The 14,528-nt window shown below is 52.2% G+C and overlaps 1 protein-coding gene across 1 annotated transcript; it reads right to left on the minus strand.

The window, feature by feature from the left end:
* Nucleotides 1-8,224: 8,224 nt before the first annotated feature.
* On the minus strand, nucleotides 8,225-11,434 carry FZD8 (frizzled class receptor 8). Its single transcript, XM_047755078.1, has one exon. The coding sequence runs from the start codon at nucleotides 11,365-11,367 to the stop codon at nucleotides 9,295-9,297; it is 2,073 nt and encodes a 690-aa protein (XP_047611034.1). The 5' UTR covers nucleotides 11,368-11,434; the 3' UTR covers nucleotides 8,225-9,294.
* Nucleotides 11,435-14,528: the final 3,094 nt, after the last annotated feature.

A 14,528-nucleotide genomic window follows, 5' to 3' on the forward strand; every position in this document is an offset into this window, starting at 1 on the left:
TTTCTGTATTCTGCTTCCCTTCTTTCAGGAGAAGGCAGACTTACCTACGGTGAGTTGTCTGTGGGAAGCTGTGAGGGTTGCTAAGGCCATTCAATAAATATTTCTGGGCATGTTTATGTCCTGGAGCCCTTTGGGGTGTAATATGGACCCATGATTTGCTTTGGTTAGTGACATGTGTAGTAAGACACTGCCATAAGAATTGGTAGATACATTCTCTCCAACCTATGCAGGAATAATGGAAGTACCTCCCAAGATAAAAGCTTTAACACATGTAGTGTCCATTCCACAAAGTGTCTACAGCTCTATACTCTCTTTCTAATCCGAGTGATGCCATGAAATGATGCCTTTTGTTTGGCTGTAACAAATCTTTACTACCAACTTCCGTTTTAATAATGCCCCCCCACCAAGGTGTCCATGTCCTAATTCCTGGAATTTGTAAATACGTTACCTTGTATAGCAAAAAGGACTTTGCAAATATAATTGAGTTAAGGATCTTGAGATGGGATTATCTCTCTTTCTGAATTATGCGGGTCAACCCAGTGTAACTAAAGGGGGAGGCAGACAAGTCAGAGATGTGACCTCGGAAGTGGAGTTTGGTGAGTTCCCTGGTAGCTCAGCAGATGAAGGTTCTGGTGTTGTCGCTGCTGTGGTGGGGCTTCAATCCCGGCCCCACATCTGCAGGCTGTGGACGTGGCCAGAAAAATAAAAAAAGCAGAGTTTGAGGGACAGAGTTGCTGGAAGAGGCTATGAACTAGGGAAACTGAGGAAGGCAAGGAAACAGACTGTCCCCTAGAGCATCCAGAAGAATGTGGCTCTGTGACACTTGGATTCTCGCCTGGGGAAGGCCCATTTGGGACATCCAGCCTCAGAACCACAAGATCGTGGATCGTGCCTCTGTGTCATTTTAAGCTTCCTAGCTTGTGGTGTTTGTTAGAGTGGTGATAAGAAATGAATATACCCAATCGCTTATTATGGTGGCCATTTGATCTCAAGAGGGACACAGCCAAGGAGTGTGGGGTAACTGCTGATGTGACACTCTCATAGGCGTTTGCCTTGTCTGCCTTATAGTTCTCAAAGAAGTTGGTGTTGCACAGCCAGATGTGTGCTTGTCACTAGAATAAGTCACTTGCCCATTGCAGATCCAAGAATGGCCACCTGGGGCCATCACAGCGTTGAGAGAAGATTCTGGGTCTGTGACGCTCTTCCAAGGCTGTACCGGGTCCTGTGTCATCCACTCATCCTGAAGCTCCTTGGAAACACATCTTAGGTCACTTAGCATCTCCCCAAAGGCATCAACACGGCGTTTTAAGGCAAGAAAGTGCCCTGTACCACATCCTAATTTTGAGGGCTTCCTATATGCCTGATACAAAGATAAATAAGACCGTGCGTTGGCTCTTCCAGCGCACAGTCCGGGGGGGAAAGAGATGGATACAAACACACAATTGCCATGTTGTGTGGCAAGGGTGACACCTGAGGGAGATGAATGGAGACCCTTCTTCTGCACGCCTGAAGGGGGGGGCAGTAACTCAGTGTGGGGGGCAGGGAAGCTTCAGAGAGGTGTGAGGCATTTCCTTGCGTCTTGTTTTTTTCTGTTTCTTTTTTGGCTGTGCCTGTGGCATGCAGAAGTTTCTGGGCCAGGACTCGAATCTGTGCTACCGCAGGGACAACACCGGATCCTTAACCTGCTAAGCCCCCAGGACATTCCCGGCTGCATCCTGACAAGGGGTCTGCTAGTAGAGAAGGACCTCCCAGGCAGGGGGGCAACATATTCAAAGGCATGGTGTGTGTGTGTGTGTGTGTGTGTGTAGGTGTTTGCAGACCAGTGAGAGGTGAGTGTGGCTGGAATAGAAAAGCTCAGAGAAGCTGGTATGAGTCACGTGGCACACACCTTCATTTCCAAGTACAAGTCCGGGCGTTGGACAAGCTGAATGGTTCTCAAGGCTGCTGAGTCAGACGCTCTAAAGGGGGTGCAGCATTTTAGAAACAGATTCTACCATACAACCAGGATCAAACACACTGACCTAGCTGGGCTCACAGCCTCTAGAGCAGAAATGACATGAGGCTAAGGAATGATAGATACTTTTTGTGTGGTTCTAACAAATCCTGTTAATATTAACTTCTATTTTAAGGAGATTATCTCTAAAGACAGATTTTTTTTTTTTTTTTACTAACCAAATGCGAATAAAGTCTATGTATCTTAAGGCTTAAATAAATATTTTATGCTTTAAGAGTAGACAGATTATAAGATAATAATTATAGAGTTCCCATTGTAGCTCAGTGAGTTAAGAACCTGACATAGTCTCTGTGAGGACACAGGTTCAATCCATGGCCTTGCTCAGTGGGTTAAGGATCTGGCATTGCCACGAGCTGCAGTGTAGGTCACAGGTTCAGCTCAGATCATACTTGTTTGTAGACTCAGGAAAACTTTAGCGTCTTCTTGTGGAATGAATCTCACTTTTTGGATCTTTGGTCAAAGTCTTGTCCCTTCCTTCAGGTACCCAGAGAAAGAATAGGTTTCTGTGCCAAAAAAATGTTATTCTAAAATTCTAAAACTTGAGCAAAGTTCCAGCATCAGGTAAGATAGTATAAGTTTCCTTTGAAAGATACACATATTGACACACATTCAGGATCCCAGCCCACCTGTCTCCAGGACTGCAAGGTAACAGTTTGACTGTGTGTTCTCAGAAAGTCTCACCCATATTAGGCCACCACAGGACAAACCTTCATTTCGGGGTGAGTTGGTTTCACTAAACATTTCCTGAAGAAAAAAAGAATATTTTAAATTTTAATATCTTCTATTAATAATACGACATGATTAGGTCCTTCTAGGTTTACAGGTTGGGTTTAATTTCTGGTTTAAAAGAATCATACCCAGAGTTCCCGTCATGGCACAGTGGTTAACGAATCCAACTAGGAACCATGAGGTTTCGGGTTCGGTCCCTGCCCTTGCTCAGTGGGTTAAGGATCCGGCGTTGCCGTGAGCTGTGGTGTAGGTTGCAGACGCGGCTCGGATCCGCGTTGCTGTGGCTCTGGCGTAGGCCGGTGGCTACAGCTCCGATTCAACCCCTAGCCTGGGAACCTCCATATGCTGCGGGAGCGGCCCAAGAAATAGCAACAACAAAAAAGACAAAAAAAAAAAAGAATCATACCCTGTGTACCCAGTTTTTCTTTTTTCTTTTTTTTGTGATATCTTTACAAAGAAAGAAAAAGTAGGGTTCTCAAAACAGCCTTGTGTGGTGAGGCCTTCAGTTCAAAACACCCAAGCATGAAATTCTCCCTTTGACCAGGTGAGGGCACCCCTGTCCTCCCAAATGTTTACTCAAGGTGACCAAAAACAAAAACCCCCACCATGGCCACCCCCCCAACCCCCCAGCCAAACCCACTTCCATTTAAATAAGTCACACTGGATGACAACAGCAGTTTGCTTAGTTAATTTCTGTTTGTATTTTGTTGTTTCATTTTAGATCATAATGTCATTTTCAGTTGCAAAACTCTGAATTCCAGATTCCACGTCCAAAAGTTCTGGTTCAGTTGGTCTAGGGTGCCACCTGGGCTTGGTGTTTTTAAGAGGTACCCTGAACATTTCCAGTGTGTAGGCAGGGGTGAGAGCTACTGACAGGGTGTTAGTTAATTAGAAACAAGTTTATTAGGGGCTGAAGGTTGGAAATTGGTTTTCTAATTTATATTAGTTTACGGTCCACCCAAGTGTTCAATAAGGAACTGTAAAGAGATACCTTCATCCTTGGTGAATAATGGTTCTCCCCAAGGCTTGGAAAGCCACTGATACGTGTTCGTGTAATTATCACCTCTTCTGACCTTGCTCTTGCCTGGCTGGTCCTCCTTCCCTCCATCCTTCTCTGGCTATGCCATTCGGGTACCACCACCCTCTTGGGGGCATCTCCTGGGGCCTGTGGTTCATTAAAAAAATTTTTTTTTTGCTGTAGCTGCAGCATGTGTAAGTTCCGGGTTAGGGGTTGAACCTGTACCAATGCAGATGACAATGGCAAGTCCTTAACCCACTGAGCCACCAGGGAACTCCCTGGGGCCCGCGGTTTAAATCAGCTGAGCTCATCTCCTTCTTCCTTGGTCCTCTCCCTCCAGACAGTTTCCTGGGGATCACCGCACTCTATCTCCTGCTCCAGCCCAGCTCTTCACTGCCACCTTCTTCCTGGTGGCTCCAGGCCTCTGCTGACCAGAGCAGATGCTCCCCACTTTGGGGCCCTCTCTCAGCGTGACTCCATCAGCCAATGACCCCTTCCTTTCTCTCGGTCACTGCAGCTCCTCACTACCCAGCAGACAGACTGTGTCCTTGGGCCCTTGTATCAACAGGGAAAGTTTGAACATGACCAATTATTGTGTCTCTGTGGATGTAGGCAGCGCAGAGCTGGTGGGCCAGCCCATGATGGCCAGGGGCCTGAGGGGCAAACCTGCCCAAAGCCCTCCTGGCAGCCTTCCAGGCTGTGTGTTCCTGTGTGGGTCAGCGTGGACTGGGCTCTGGTAGGACAGCAGGATGGGGTGAGCACAGCTGACAAAGCTTGTCAGGGATGGATAGACATCGTGGTAGTGGCTTAGGGACTTAGGCACCAGGGCAGCTGGGAAAGGCCTAGGGAAATAAGAGTGACACAGAGGATCTGTGGCTTCTCAGCCCAGCTCTGCTCCTGCTGCGTGACCTTGGGCCAGTCCAGGCCCCCTTGGGCGTCAGTTTTCCTGGCCTGTAAAATGAGGCACTTACGGTGCTCGCTGAAGGGCGGTGGCTCTGGATACAAGACACCTCCTGATCCCTGCTGGGTCACAGTCTTGCCACCGCTCCTTGTTCACAGAGCAGCAAGGATGTCCGAAACACCTTTAGGCCTCAGGATCACGTAGGCGATGTCTCAGCTCTTACTAGTTCACACCTCCTGGACCCCAGCGCCTCCTTCCTCCAGCCCCACCAGCCACGCTGATGCTGAGGAGCAAGAAGCCTTCAGATGTGGTCTGCAAGAAGCACCTCCTTCTCCACGTGCCCCTCACGGGCCAGGCCTTCCCACGCTGTAGCACCGGGGCATCCTCCCCCCTGGTTCGATCCTCAGAGCTGGAGGCTCACCCCTCCCCTTTGGCTGAGCCTATCCTGGCACAGTTTCTATTCCTTGGTGCCTTTCCCTGAACACCTGGCTGAACGGGTGGCCCGCGTTCCTCCCAAGCCTGCAGCATTCGTGCACCGCGCTGAAGGGCGTCCCCGACTCAGCGGATCAATTTCATGATGGGAAATCGGGCTCAGGAAGTGGGAAAGGGCCCCTCGAAGTGCCCCTTCAAGAGGGTCTTCATGGTTTAGTCTTTCTCTTACTAAGCTTTGGTGTTGGGACTCTGGTGAGCAGCTCATTCTTGAAATAAAAGTAACTCAGACGATACTTTTTAAAGAGACTGTTGGATTTCAATACGGCTTCCTTAGATGTTTCGCATAACTCTTGTATTGAGGGTTTAATTCAGTTGAAGTCTTGTGGGGCCTTAAACCCATGTAGGTTGGGGATCTTTTTTTGTTTTTTTGAGATAGAGTTCAAAATTATGACTACAAATAGCTGTATGCCTCTGTGCAGGGACCAGGCCGCACTGCGGGGTTGGGGGGTGGTGGTCAGTATTTGAAAGAATTGAAAGAGCCCGGCCCATCCTGCGTGCTGGACCTTTGCGGCACCGCGAGGTGGCGGTATTGTATCAAGTGTGGGAAGCTGAGCGCCCGAGGAGCTGGGTGGAGAGTCTCCCGGAACTAGAAGTACCTCTGCTTAGAATCGCCTCGTGTGCTCACAATTGTTTGAGGCTCCCCGTGTGACTTTTCTTTTGGCCAAACAATCCCTTCCCGCCAACTCTGAAGGATTCCAGAAACCTTCGACACTTACCAGTGCAGGTGAAGAAATTAATAGGGACAAAGTTTGGCCCTTAAACGTTTTATACACTTCCCCCTGCGTCTTATGGTACTTTCGAATTGCATTTATTTTAAAACAAAGTGCTTCACGTAACCCCTCCCACAAATAATTTTCATGAGCTTTGGCTTTTCTAATGGTTTTAACCATAGGAGACTTTATTGACATCCATCTTCTAGCCACAAGTAATCATATCCCCTCCTGTGCCCCGTATGTGACAAGGCTTCCAGAAACGAACACGTGTTCCATGCTCAAAGGAGGGACCCATCTGTTCATCTAATGCAAATGGCCAAATACTCATCCTCCCTTTTCCCATCCCCCACTTGGGATGCTCTGGGGATATCATTTGGGTACTGGTGATGCTACAACTCAACTTTTAGCTTTGAAGGCAAAGACCCAGCATTTGTGTTTTCATATTGGTCTCTCTGGTTACAGGTGCAGGTCTTCCTCCTGAAAGAGGTCCTCAAAAAGGCCAGTGGGGTTTTCCATCTATTAAGCTTGCTTCTGCTATTAAGCACATTTAGAACCACTTTCTGAAAGTTCTCAAATATGGCATTTTACAAGGCTATGTTGAAGAATTAGTGAAAGAGAAAGGCTTCAGAGTGGAACGATTTGCTGTGGCGTAGCTGCAAACATGTCAGTGACGAGCATATTGCCAGACTAGGAATCCAGTTATGTTAACCAGCCAATCCCACATATGCGGTAATGACTATGGAAACTGCCCTCCAAACTTTCTAACTGAAAATGCACGTTTATGGCTGGTTTTCTGTCCCTGAGAGTACAGGAGAGTCACCCCAGGAGTCAGATGCCGGCCACTCAGTGGTACCCACAGTACAAAATACTAATTCATGAATAAAACTGCAGCAGGCAAAGATTTTACAGTGGCTCTGACTTTAAAAAATGTAAACGGCAATGATAGCTAGAGTAGGTGTTCTGACCGCATATCTAATTTTAAAAATCCAATTAACACCAGGAATGACTCTGGAAAGGATTTGCAAAATGTTTCTACCAAGAAACTTGTCTTAAAAGTCTCTTATATGAGAAAGATCAATCAAAGAAGTAGTTTCCATTCCATTAATTAAAAGAAAAAATTTTTGAGCCACTAAATATTCCTATTAGGAAAAGGAAAGAGAACAAACTTCTTAGCAGGATACAGTGAACAAGTCCCCACCCCAGTGTCTGACGTACACCCCCACCCATCATTAGCAGGGTAGCTGCCCATTTCTTATCTTGATTGACAGGTTAATAAGGGACCTGGGGCTATCTTTTCAGTATGAACATACCACCTTACCAATTACTTTTAAATTATTGCTAATCTGTCAGGAAATAACAAGCACTGGGAATAAAAATATCTGAAAAAGAGAAATGTCTGCTGAAGAAGCTTTTACTTCCGGTGCTTTTAAAAGGTTCAGTTCAGAAAACTTGCCAGAATTTAGTCAATAGAATTTAGGCACTGGACGCTTTTTTTTTTTTTTTTTTAAGAAAAACTTGTAGTTTATAATAGTTCATTGGTTCAATTAGGAGCGAAAAAGAAGGGAGTTTTGTAATGCAATTGTCCAGCAAAGGAAAACGCTTTAAATTGGGGGATTATGTTCGTAGACCACCTGTAGGGCATTCAGAGCCCTTTTCTATAATGCTTCAACCCATGCCTAGCTGCCTGCAGGCTGGCTAACAATGCCGAGGAAAGCTGTATAAAAGGCTGCTCGCACTTGTGCCTCTGGTCTTCACTAACTGTTACAAGTCTTCCTCTCCCTCGCTCTCTCTCCTTTTTAAAGTAAAAGTCCCACATCCCTTTAATGGAGGAACTTTAAGGCTCCGCGGTGGCCAATTGGTCTGCACCAAGAGGAGCCGGGCAGCAGGGAAAGAAACTTCAGACTATACAGCACATTTGGAGAGGAGAAAAGATCAAAGTTTTTCAAACTCAAAAGACCAAGTTCCCTACAGATTAACCCTATTCATTTGGCTCCTCTTAAAGGAATGATGTGCTGAGCCACTGGGCAGACAGGTAAAAAGTTCAACAATTGCCAAAGCATTCTTCTGCTAATTCAACAGCCTTCTGCTCAAATAAATTAGCTTAGACTTGACAGAGGAACAATAGCTTTTTCTCTAGGAAAAGAAGCACACTGGATATACACAAGCCTGGAAGGTTATTAAGATGTTAACCCGTTAGTTTAATCCATTAAAGAGCGCCTGCTCCACTACCAGATTGTCAAGTGACTTGCACTGTAAAGTGTGATCGATGATTTAAAACATTAACCTCTACCCTTCAGCAGTGGGTTCAGTCCTGGAAGAGCAGGTGCTTTCAAAATCACGGACGCGAGAAAGGAACGTGGGGTTTGAAGCCTTTAGTGATATTACACAAGATCGGTAACAAGGCCGGAGGGGAAGGCGTGTCTTGCCAGAGCTGCATTTACATACACTAAGGGGAGCGTTGTTCTCCACGGGCCAGAAAGGAGCTACCATTAACAACACCATGTTTTCGGAAAGGTGCAGAATCTCAGTTATGAGTTCAGTTCAACAGCGATGAGGACTTTGCTAACAACTTAGGAAGGAAGCGTTTAACAGGTCATTTGGCGCCATGCCTGAGGTCAGGGTACATAAGGAGAAACCAGAACATGTCTGTGTTTCCCAGGTGCCCTCAGCAAGTGCTTTCGGGGTGACAGTTTAGAAGAGGCAGGGGGGAGAGGGCAGTGTTTAAATCATTTATCAAAAGTCATTTTATTGACAAAATAGAATACTTATATTTGTTCTTACAGGGGTGGCCTCTAAACTTTTTACAAAAAATGTACAGACTGTATATCTTTGGATATGTACATATTTTACACGTTTTTTACAATTTAACAAATAATTATATAAATACATCCTCTAAGGTAAGAAACCCGTATTTACTTGGGGTGTATAATTAAGACATTTCTTGTTTGTTTACTTAAGGCATCTGCCTGGTCATTAAGAATCCCCAAACCGTGCAATCCCGTTAGGCGGTGGTCATCCCTCCTCTAGGGCGTGTTAGGAGTAGGAGTTTACGTAGCAGAGACGAGGGAGAAAACTAGGTCCCCTCAGGTGAAATCTGTAGGTCTGGCTTCAAGCTCAGCAAATGGCAACCAGCGAGGGCTCCAAACTTTGGGTTCTGGAAACGCAGCAGCGGAGTTCACCCTCCTGTGCCAACAGAAATTAACGGCTGGCGGGAGGAACTCCTCGCCCGTCGGTGGAGGAAAGGGGGCTGGGTCTGGGAGCCTTCAATGCCAGGTACTTTGTTCTAAGAGAGTCCTCTAAGTCCCAGCTAATGGATACCATTAAGAGTTCATTATCATGCTAATAGCAATCAACACGGTGATAGGGTGGGAACCTCTGCCGTCGAGTGTCCTCGCCCCATCCCTCCCGGGCGCCCCCTCCCCTCTGCTCAGACCTGGGACAATGGCATCTGCTTTGGATAAGACACGGAGCTAGCCGTGCCAGATCGCCACGTCAGGCCGGTGCTGACGTCGCTGTAGAGGGAGCCCGCCCCGCCGCCCGGCCCCCCGCCCCCGCCAGCCCCCGGGCCACCGCCCCCCGGGCCGCCGCCCCCCGGGCCCGCGCCCGTCGCGCCCGCGCCCTTGCTGGCCCAGCAGCAGCGGGTGCACAGCGCGCGCCACGACTCGAGCGTCTTGCCGGACCAGACCCACACGCCCGAGGTGATGCCCACCACCAGGCACATGAAGTACTTGAGCATGAAGACGGCGTAGTCGGGCCGGCGCGCCTGGTCCGGCTGCAGGTCCCGCAGGCACGGGCAGTTGTGCGTGGCCTCCCAGCGCGGGCGGTTGTGCTGTTCGTAGAAGAGACAGGCGACCACGACAGCGGCGGGCACGGTGTAGAGCACAGTGAAGAGGCCCAGGCGGATCATGAGCTTCTCCAGTTTGTGCGTCTTGGTGGGGCCTCCCTGCTGCTTGATGACCGAGCGGATGCGGAAGAGCGACACGAAGCCGGCCAGCAGGAACATGGTGCCGATGAAGAGGTAGATGACCAGCGGCGCCAGCACGAAGCCGCGCAGGTTGTCCAGGCTCTGGTTGCCCACGTAGCAGATGCCCGCCACCGGATCGCCGTCCACCGAGCTGAGCGCCAGCACGGCGATAGACTTGACGCTGGGCACGAGCCAGGCGGCCAGGTGGAAGTACTGCGAGTAGCCGGCGATGGCCTCGTTGCCCCACTTCATGCCCGCCGCCAGGAACCACGTGAGCGACAGGATCACCCACCAGATGGAGCTGGCCATGCCGAAGAAGTAGACGAGCAGGAAGACCACGGTGCACAGCGCCGGGCCCGTGGTCTCATAGCGCACGTGCTGCTCCACGGCGCCCAGCTCCTCGTACTCGCCGCGCCCTCCCGGGCCGCCCGCGCCCGCTCCCGCCGCGCCGGCTCCCGCCGCCGCGCTGCCCGCGCCGCCCGCGCCGCCCGCAGCCCCCGCACCGCCGCTGCACGCCACCTTCTCGTGGCCCGCCACCAGGCGCACCAGGTAGCCGACGGACACGAAGAGGTAGCAGGCCGAGAGGAAGATGATGGGCCGCTCCGGGTACTTGAAGCGCTCCATGTCTATGAGGAAGGTGGAGACGGTGGCGAAAGTGGACACGAAGCAGAGCACCGACCACAGGCCGATCCAGAAGACGGTGAAGGCGCGCTCGTCCTGGCTGAAGAACGGGTTGTGGCAGGGCAGCGCGCAGTTGGCGATCTGGCCGGTCTTGACGCGGTTGTAGAGAGGGTGCCGCTCGCTGGACACGCTCACCATGGGAGCGCGGCATTGGCAGCCCGGCTCGCAGGGCGCCGCGCCGCCGCCAGGGGGCCGCGCCTTCCCGCCGCCACCACTGCCGCCGCCGCCGCCGCCGCGCGCGGGGGGCGCAGCCGCGTCCCCGCCGCCGCCCCTGCCGCGGGACGGGGGCCGGGCCCCCGGCGGGCGGCCGTGGCCGCTGCCGGAGGGCGGCTGCTCTCCGGGCGGCGGCGGCGGCGGGCGGCGCGGCGGGCTGGGCGCGGCCGTGGTGAGGTCGGTGCGGTTGTAGTCCATGCACAGCGTGTCGGGGTTGCCCTGCTCGGGCAGTCGGTCGCAGCGCATGCGGTCAGGCCAGGCGAAGCCGTACTGGCGCATGAGGGGCGCGCAGCCGGCCTTGGCGCGCTCGCACACCGAGCGGCAGGGAGGCAGGGGCTTCTTGTAGTCCTCCAGACAGATGGGTGTGTACATGCTGCACAGGAAGAACTTGAGGTCGGGCGAGCACTGGATCTCCACCAGCGGCCAGAATTGGTGCACCTCCAGGCCCGCCTCGTCCTGCGTGTCGTGGTTGAACTGGTTGGGCATGTAGGTGTAGTTGTAGCCGATGCCCTTGCACAGCGGCACGGTGATCTCCTGGCACGCCAGCTCCTTGGCCGAGGCGGCCGCCGCGCCGCTCGAGCGCTGCAGCAACGCCAGGGCGGCCACCAACGAGGTCACTTCCAACAGGTAACCCCACTCCATGCTGCCCGCCTCGGCCCCGCGCCCTCGCCCTCCGGGTGGCGCGCGGAGGGGCGCCGGGGATCCTTCGAGAGCGCGGGAGAGGAGAGCGGGTGCCCGGCCGGGCTTTCTCCTGCCTCTCTCAGGAGGGGCTCTCCCGATAACCTAGTCCCTTCTCGGGACGCGTCCGCACGGCGCTGCGGGAGAGGAGGGTGGCTGCCGGAGGGCGCCCGGGTCCGCGGGTCCACCCCGCTCACTCCGGCCAGGCTCAGCCCTTGCGGGGCAGAGTGACCGGCCACCAGCTCATCGTCTTTCCCTTGCTCGCTTTCTCCGCACTCCGGTGACTTTGCCGGGTAGCGAGGGCGGCGGCGCAGCAAGTTTCCTCTCGGGCCGCGGTGCGCAGTCAAGATGGCTGGGCCAGGCCGCTCCGCGCTGGGTCAGCCCCTGCGGCCCCTTTTCGGCGTCCCGGGGCTCATGCTTGACCCCAAGGCCGCGCGGCTGCCGCCGGGGTTCGGAGCCCGCCTCCGCCGAATCCGCCGCCCTCTGTCCCCGGCTTCGGTCCGTCTGTCCGCTGCCGGGATGACGGGCCCCGCCTCCGGTGGAAGTCCGCGCCGCGCTCCGGCCAGCAGTCGGGCGAGGTGTCGGCGGTCCTCTTCTCGCTGGACACCCGGAGCCAAATCCAGGCCGGAAGGCGGAGCGGACACCTGAGCGGCGCGCCCGCGCCCCACTGTTGCCGCTGCCGCCGCCTCCGCCGCCGCCACCTCCGCCTCCTCCTCCTCCTCGGCGGGAGCAGCGCCCCTCGCCAACTTCCCGCTCCGGCCCCGCTGCGCCCGGGCCGGCTCATGAATATTTATACGGGGCGGACTCGGTCTCCGCCCGCGACCCGCGCGCCAATCCCGGGCGCGGGGCGGAGTCTGCGCGCTCCCCAGGCCCAGCCTTCCTGGGGCGGGCCCGGCTGTTCGCGCCGCCGTGCACGCCGTCTGCGGCCAGAGTTTGGGTAACCTTGGGATTGACCGCAGACACTGACGCTTTGCCACCACGGTCCCCACCGTGCTCGATGTGTCGATGTCGGGGTTCCATTTCCCCGAGTCTGCGCTTAGGGACTGGGGACGAGCCTTTATGCAAGCGTGACCTCGGAGGCCCGTTTCGAACTAGTCAAGCCCCTGCTTTCTTCGTCCCCCAAATGTGGGCGACCTCCTGGCAGCGGGACCACCCCCCACTCCCCCAGCCGGCCAGTGAGCGGGGGCGTTGCGGGGGACCGAGAAAGGGATGCCTTTCTTGGGGTTCTCAGGACGATGGTCGTGGAGACTTGAGAATATAGGTGGAATGGAACCGCTGCAGTTCATTCTGGCTGGTGGGGCTGGACCGGGGACTTCCCGCTCAGTGTCGTGGGGGAAGCCTCAGTTTCCTTACTTGCAGTGTGGAGTCACAGTACAGATCTCAAAGGGGAATTCTGCTAATTGGGTGAGATAAAATAGAGACAGCATCCAGATCCAGTGCACTTTCATGAACCATAAATCCCTTTCTTCTTTAAAAAAGAACAAGAAAGAAAAAGAAAGGGAGAAAGAAAAACTTATAAACAGGACAGCCTGGAAACTCTGCGGCTGGATTTTCTCTCTTCGCCTCGTGCTTTTGGAACATACATACGTCTCTCCAAAGTTGACATGTTTTTGCCAGAGCCTCCTCCTCCGCCGTGGGAGGCGGCGCCGAGCCCGGGCGCGGACGCGCGGACACGTCTCGGTGGTGTGCCCGGGGCCAGGCGGTTGGGGACGCGGCCAGCGAGCCCGGCCCCCGCCAGCTCGCAACCACCTTAGACGGGGAGGGGCCCGAGGGGCGGGCGGCCAGGCAGGTTCATTTACGCTTGTTAGGACGTTCCAGGGGGTTGTCTTTCTCCTAGAATGGAGTGTTTATTTTTTAATTGATGTGCTGTTTCATTTAGCGCTTGTATGGAACTCACGCTGGGGCTGTAATTACTGTAATCTCGGGAACAAGCATTTCACTTAGCCAGGAGGGTGGCAACAGACGTTTCTCATTCTCTCCCTCTCTCTCTCTCCCTTTCTCTTCCCTCTGCCTTCTCCCTGTCTCCTACCTCTCCTTAGTTCCCCCTCTTTCTTTCTGTTTCCATATTTTTGCTATTTGTCAGGTTTCACAGCAGGAAGGAGGATAGCTAGAAACCCAAAGTCATGGGTGGGGGGGGGAGCGGGGACCAAGGAGAATGAGAACTAAAGGCATGTTGGAGGCCAGGTCATTTGGTTGGGGGTGGGGGGTAGTGGTGGATGGTGCTGGTAGTTGGTGGTTATATGTCTGAAAACAACTCTTGTCATGAAACTAACTGGCAGCATCTGTATTTTGCAGAAACCTATGTCTTCCTCCTCCTGTTCTCGCTGGCTGAGTTTCTCTCTAGCATAGTTTAGCAACCACATTCTAAATAGACAGGCAGAATCTCCCATCTCATCCCCTCTCCTGGTTTTTGGCGAATTCTGTATTTTCACTAGGAATTCTAGAAATATTCACCAGGCTGTAGTTATACCCCCATTGTCTTTTTCTTTCTCTTTTAAACTGAAGTCTAGTTTGAACCTCTTTATATGAAAAAACACCACTTCCTTCCCACTTTTGTTTTGGAAAAACTAAACTCCATAGGAATCAGAAATTCAAAGGCTTTAGAAATATTAGCTGATTTGGCAGAAAACAGTCTCTAGTTTTCAAAAAATGCAAAAACTCCACCGTTGCTTGGTCTTTTTAGGGGATCCTTTGCCTTCTCCTCCTAATCAGAACTGCCTTTATGGCTGGTTGAATGTGGAAAGTCACCTCTTTCCTGTTGGTACCTTGTTCATCACGGGCCATCCTCCAAGACATTCAACTGCAGAGTAACAGCAGGTAATACCTGGAGATGGAATTCCCAACAGAGTAGTGAAGGCATATCCCCCTTTTTAAGCACCAGCCTGGGCCCTGCCTCACATGACCACAGATAGAAGGGGGCTCCTTTCCAAGAGCAACATAGAGGGTGAAAAGTTTCTTTTGATTTTTTCCAGCAGGAAATGTCAAATAGTGGAGTTTAGAATTACACTATATAAATTTACTAGAGTTGGGTAAAAACAAACTGACATTTGAAAATTGAGGCTGAAAATAGCTGATTTTGGCTTTTAATTGGTATTTAAATTTTTTCTTTTTTCTTTGGAGACAAG

The sequence above is a fragment of the Phacochoerus africanus genome, chromosome 12 (assembly GCF_016906955.1).
Source record: "Phacochoerus africanus isolate WHEZ1 chromosome 12, ROS_Pafr_v1, whole genome shotgun sequence".
In the NCBI taxonomy this organism is placed as follows: Eukaryota; Metazoa; Chordata; class Mammalia; order Artiodactyla; family Suidae; genus Phacochoerus; species Phacochoerus africanus.

Coding starts and splice junctions, on each gene's coding strand:
- FZD8 (XM_047755078.1), bottom strand. CDS start 11,367: ATGGAGTGGGGTTACCTGTTGGAAGTGACCTCGTTGGTGGCCGCCCTG.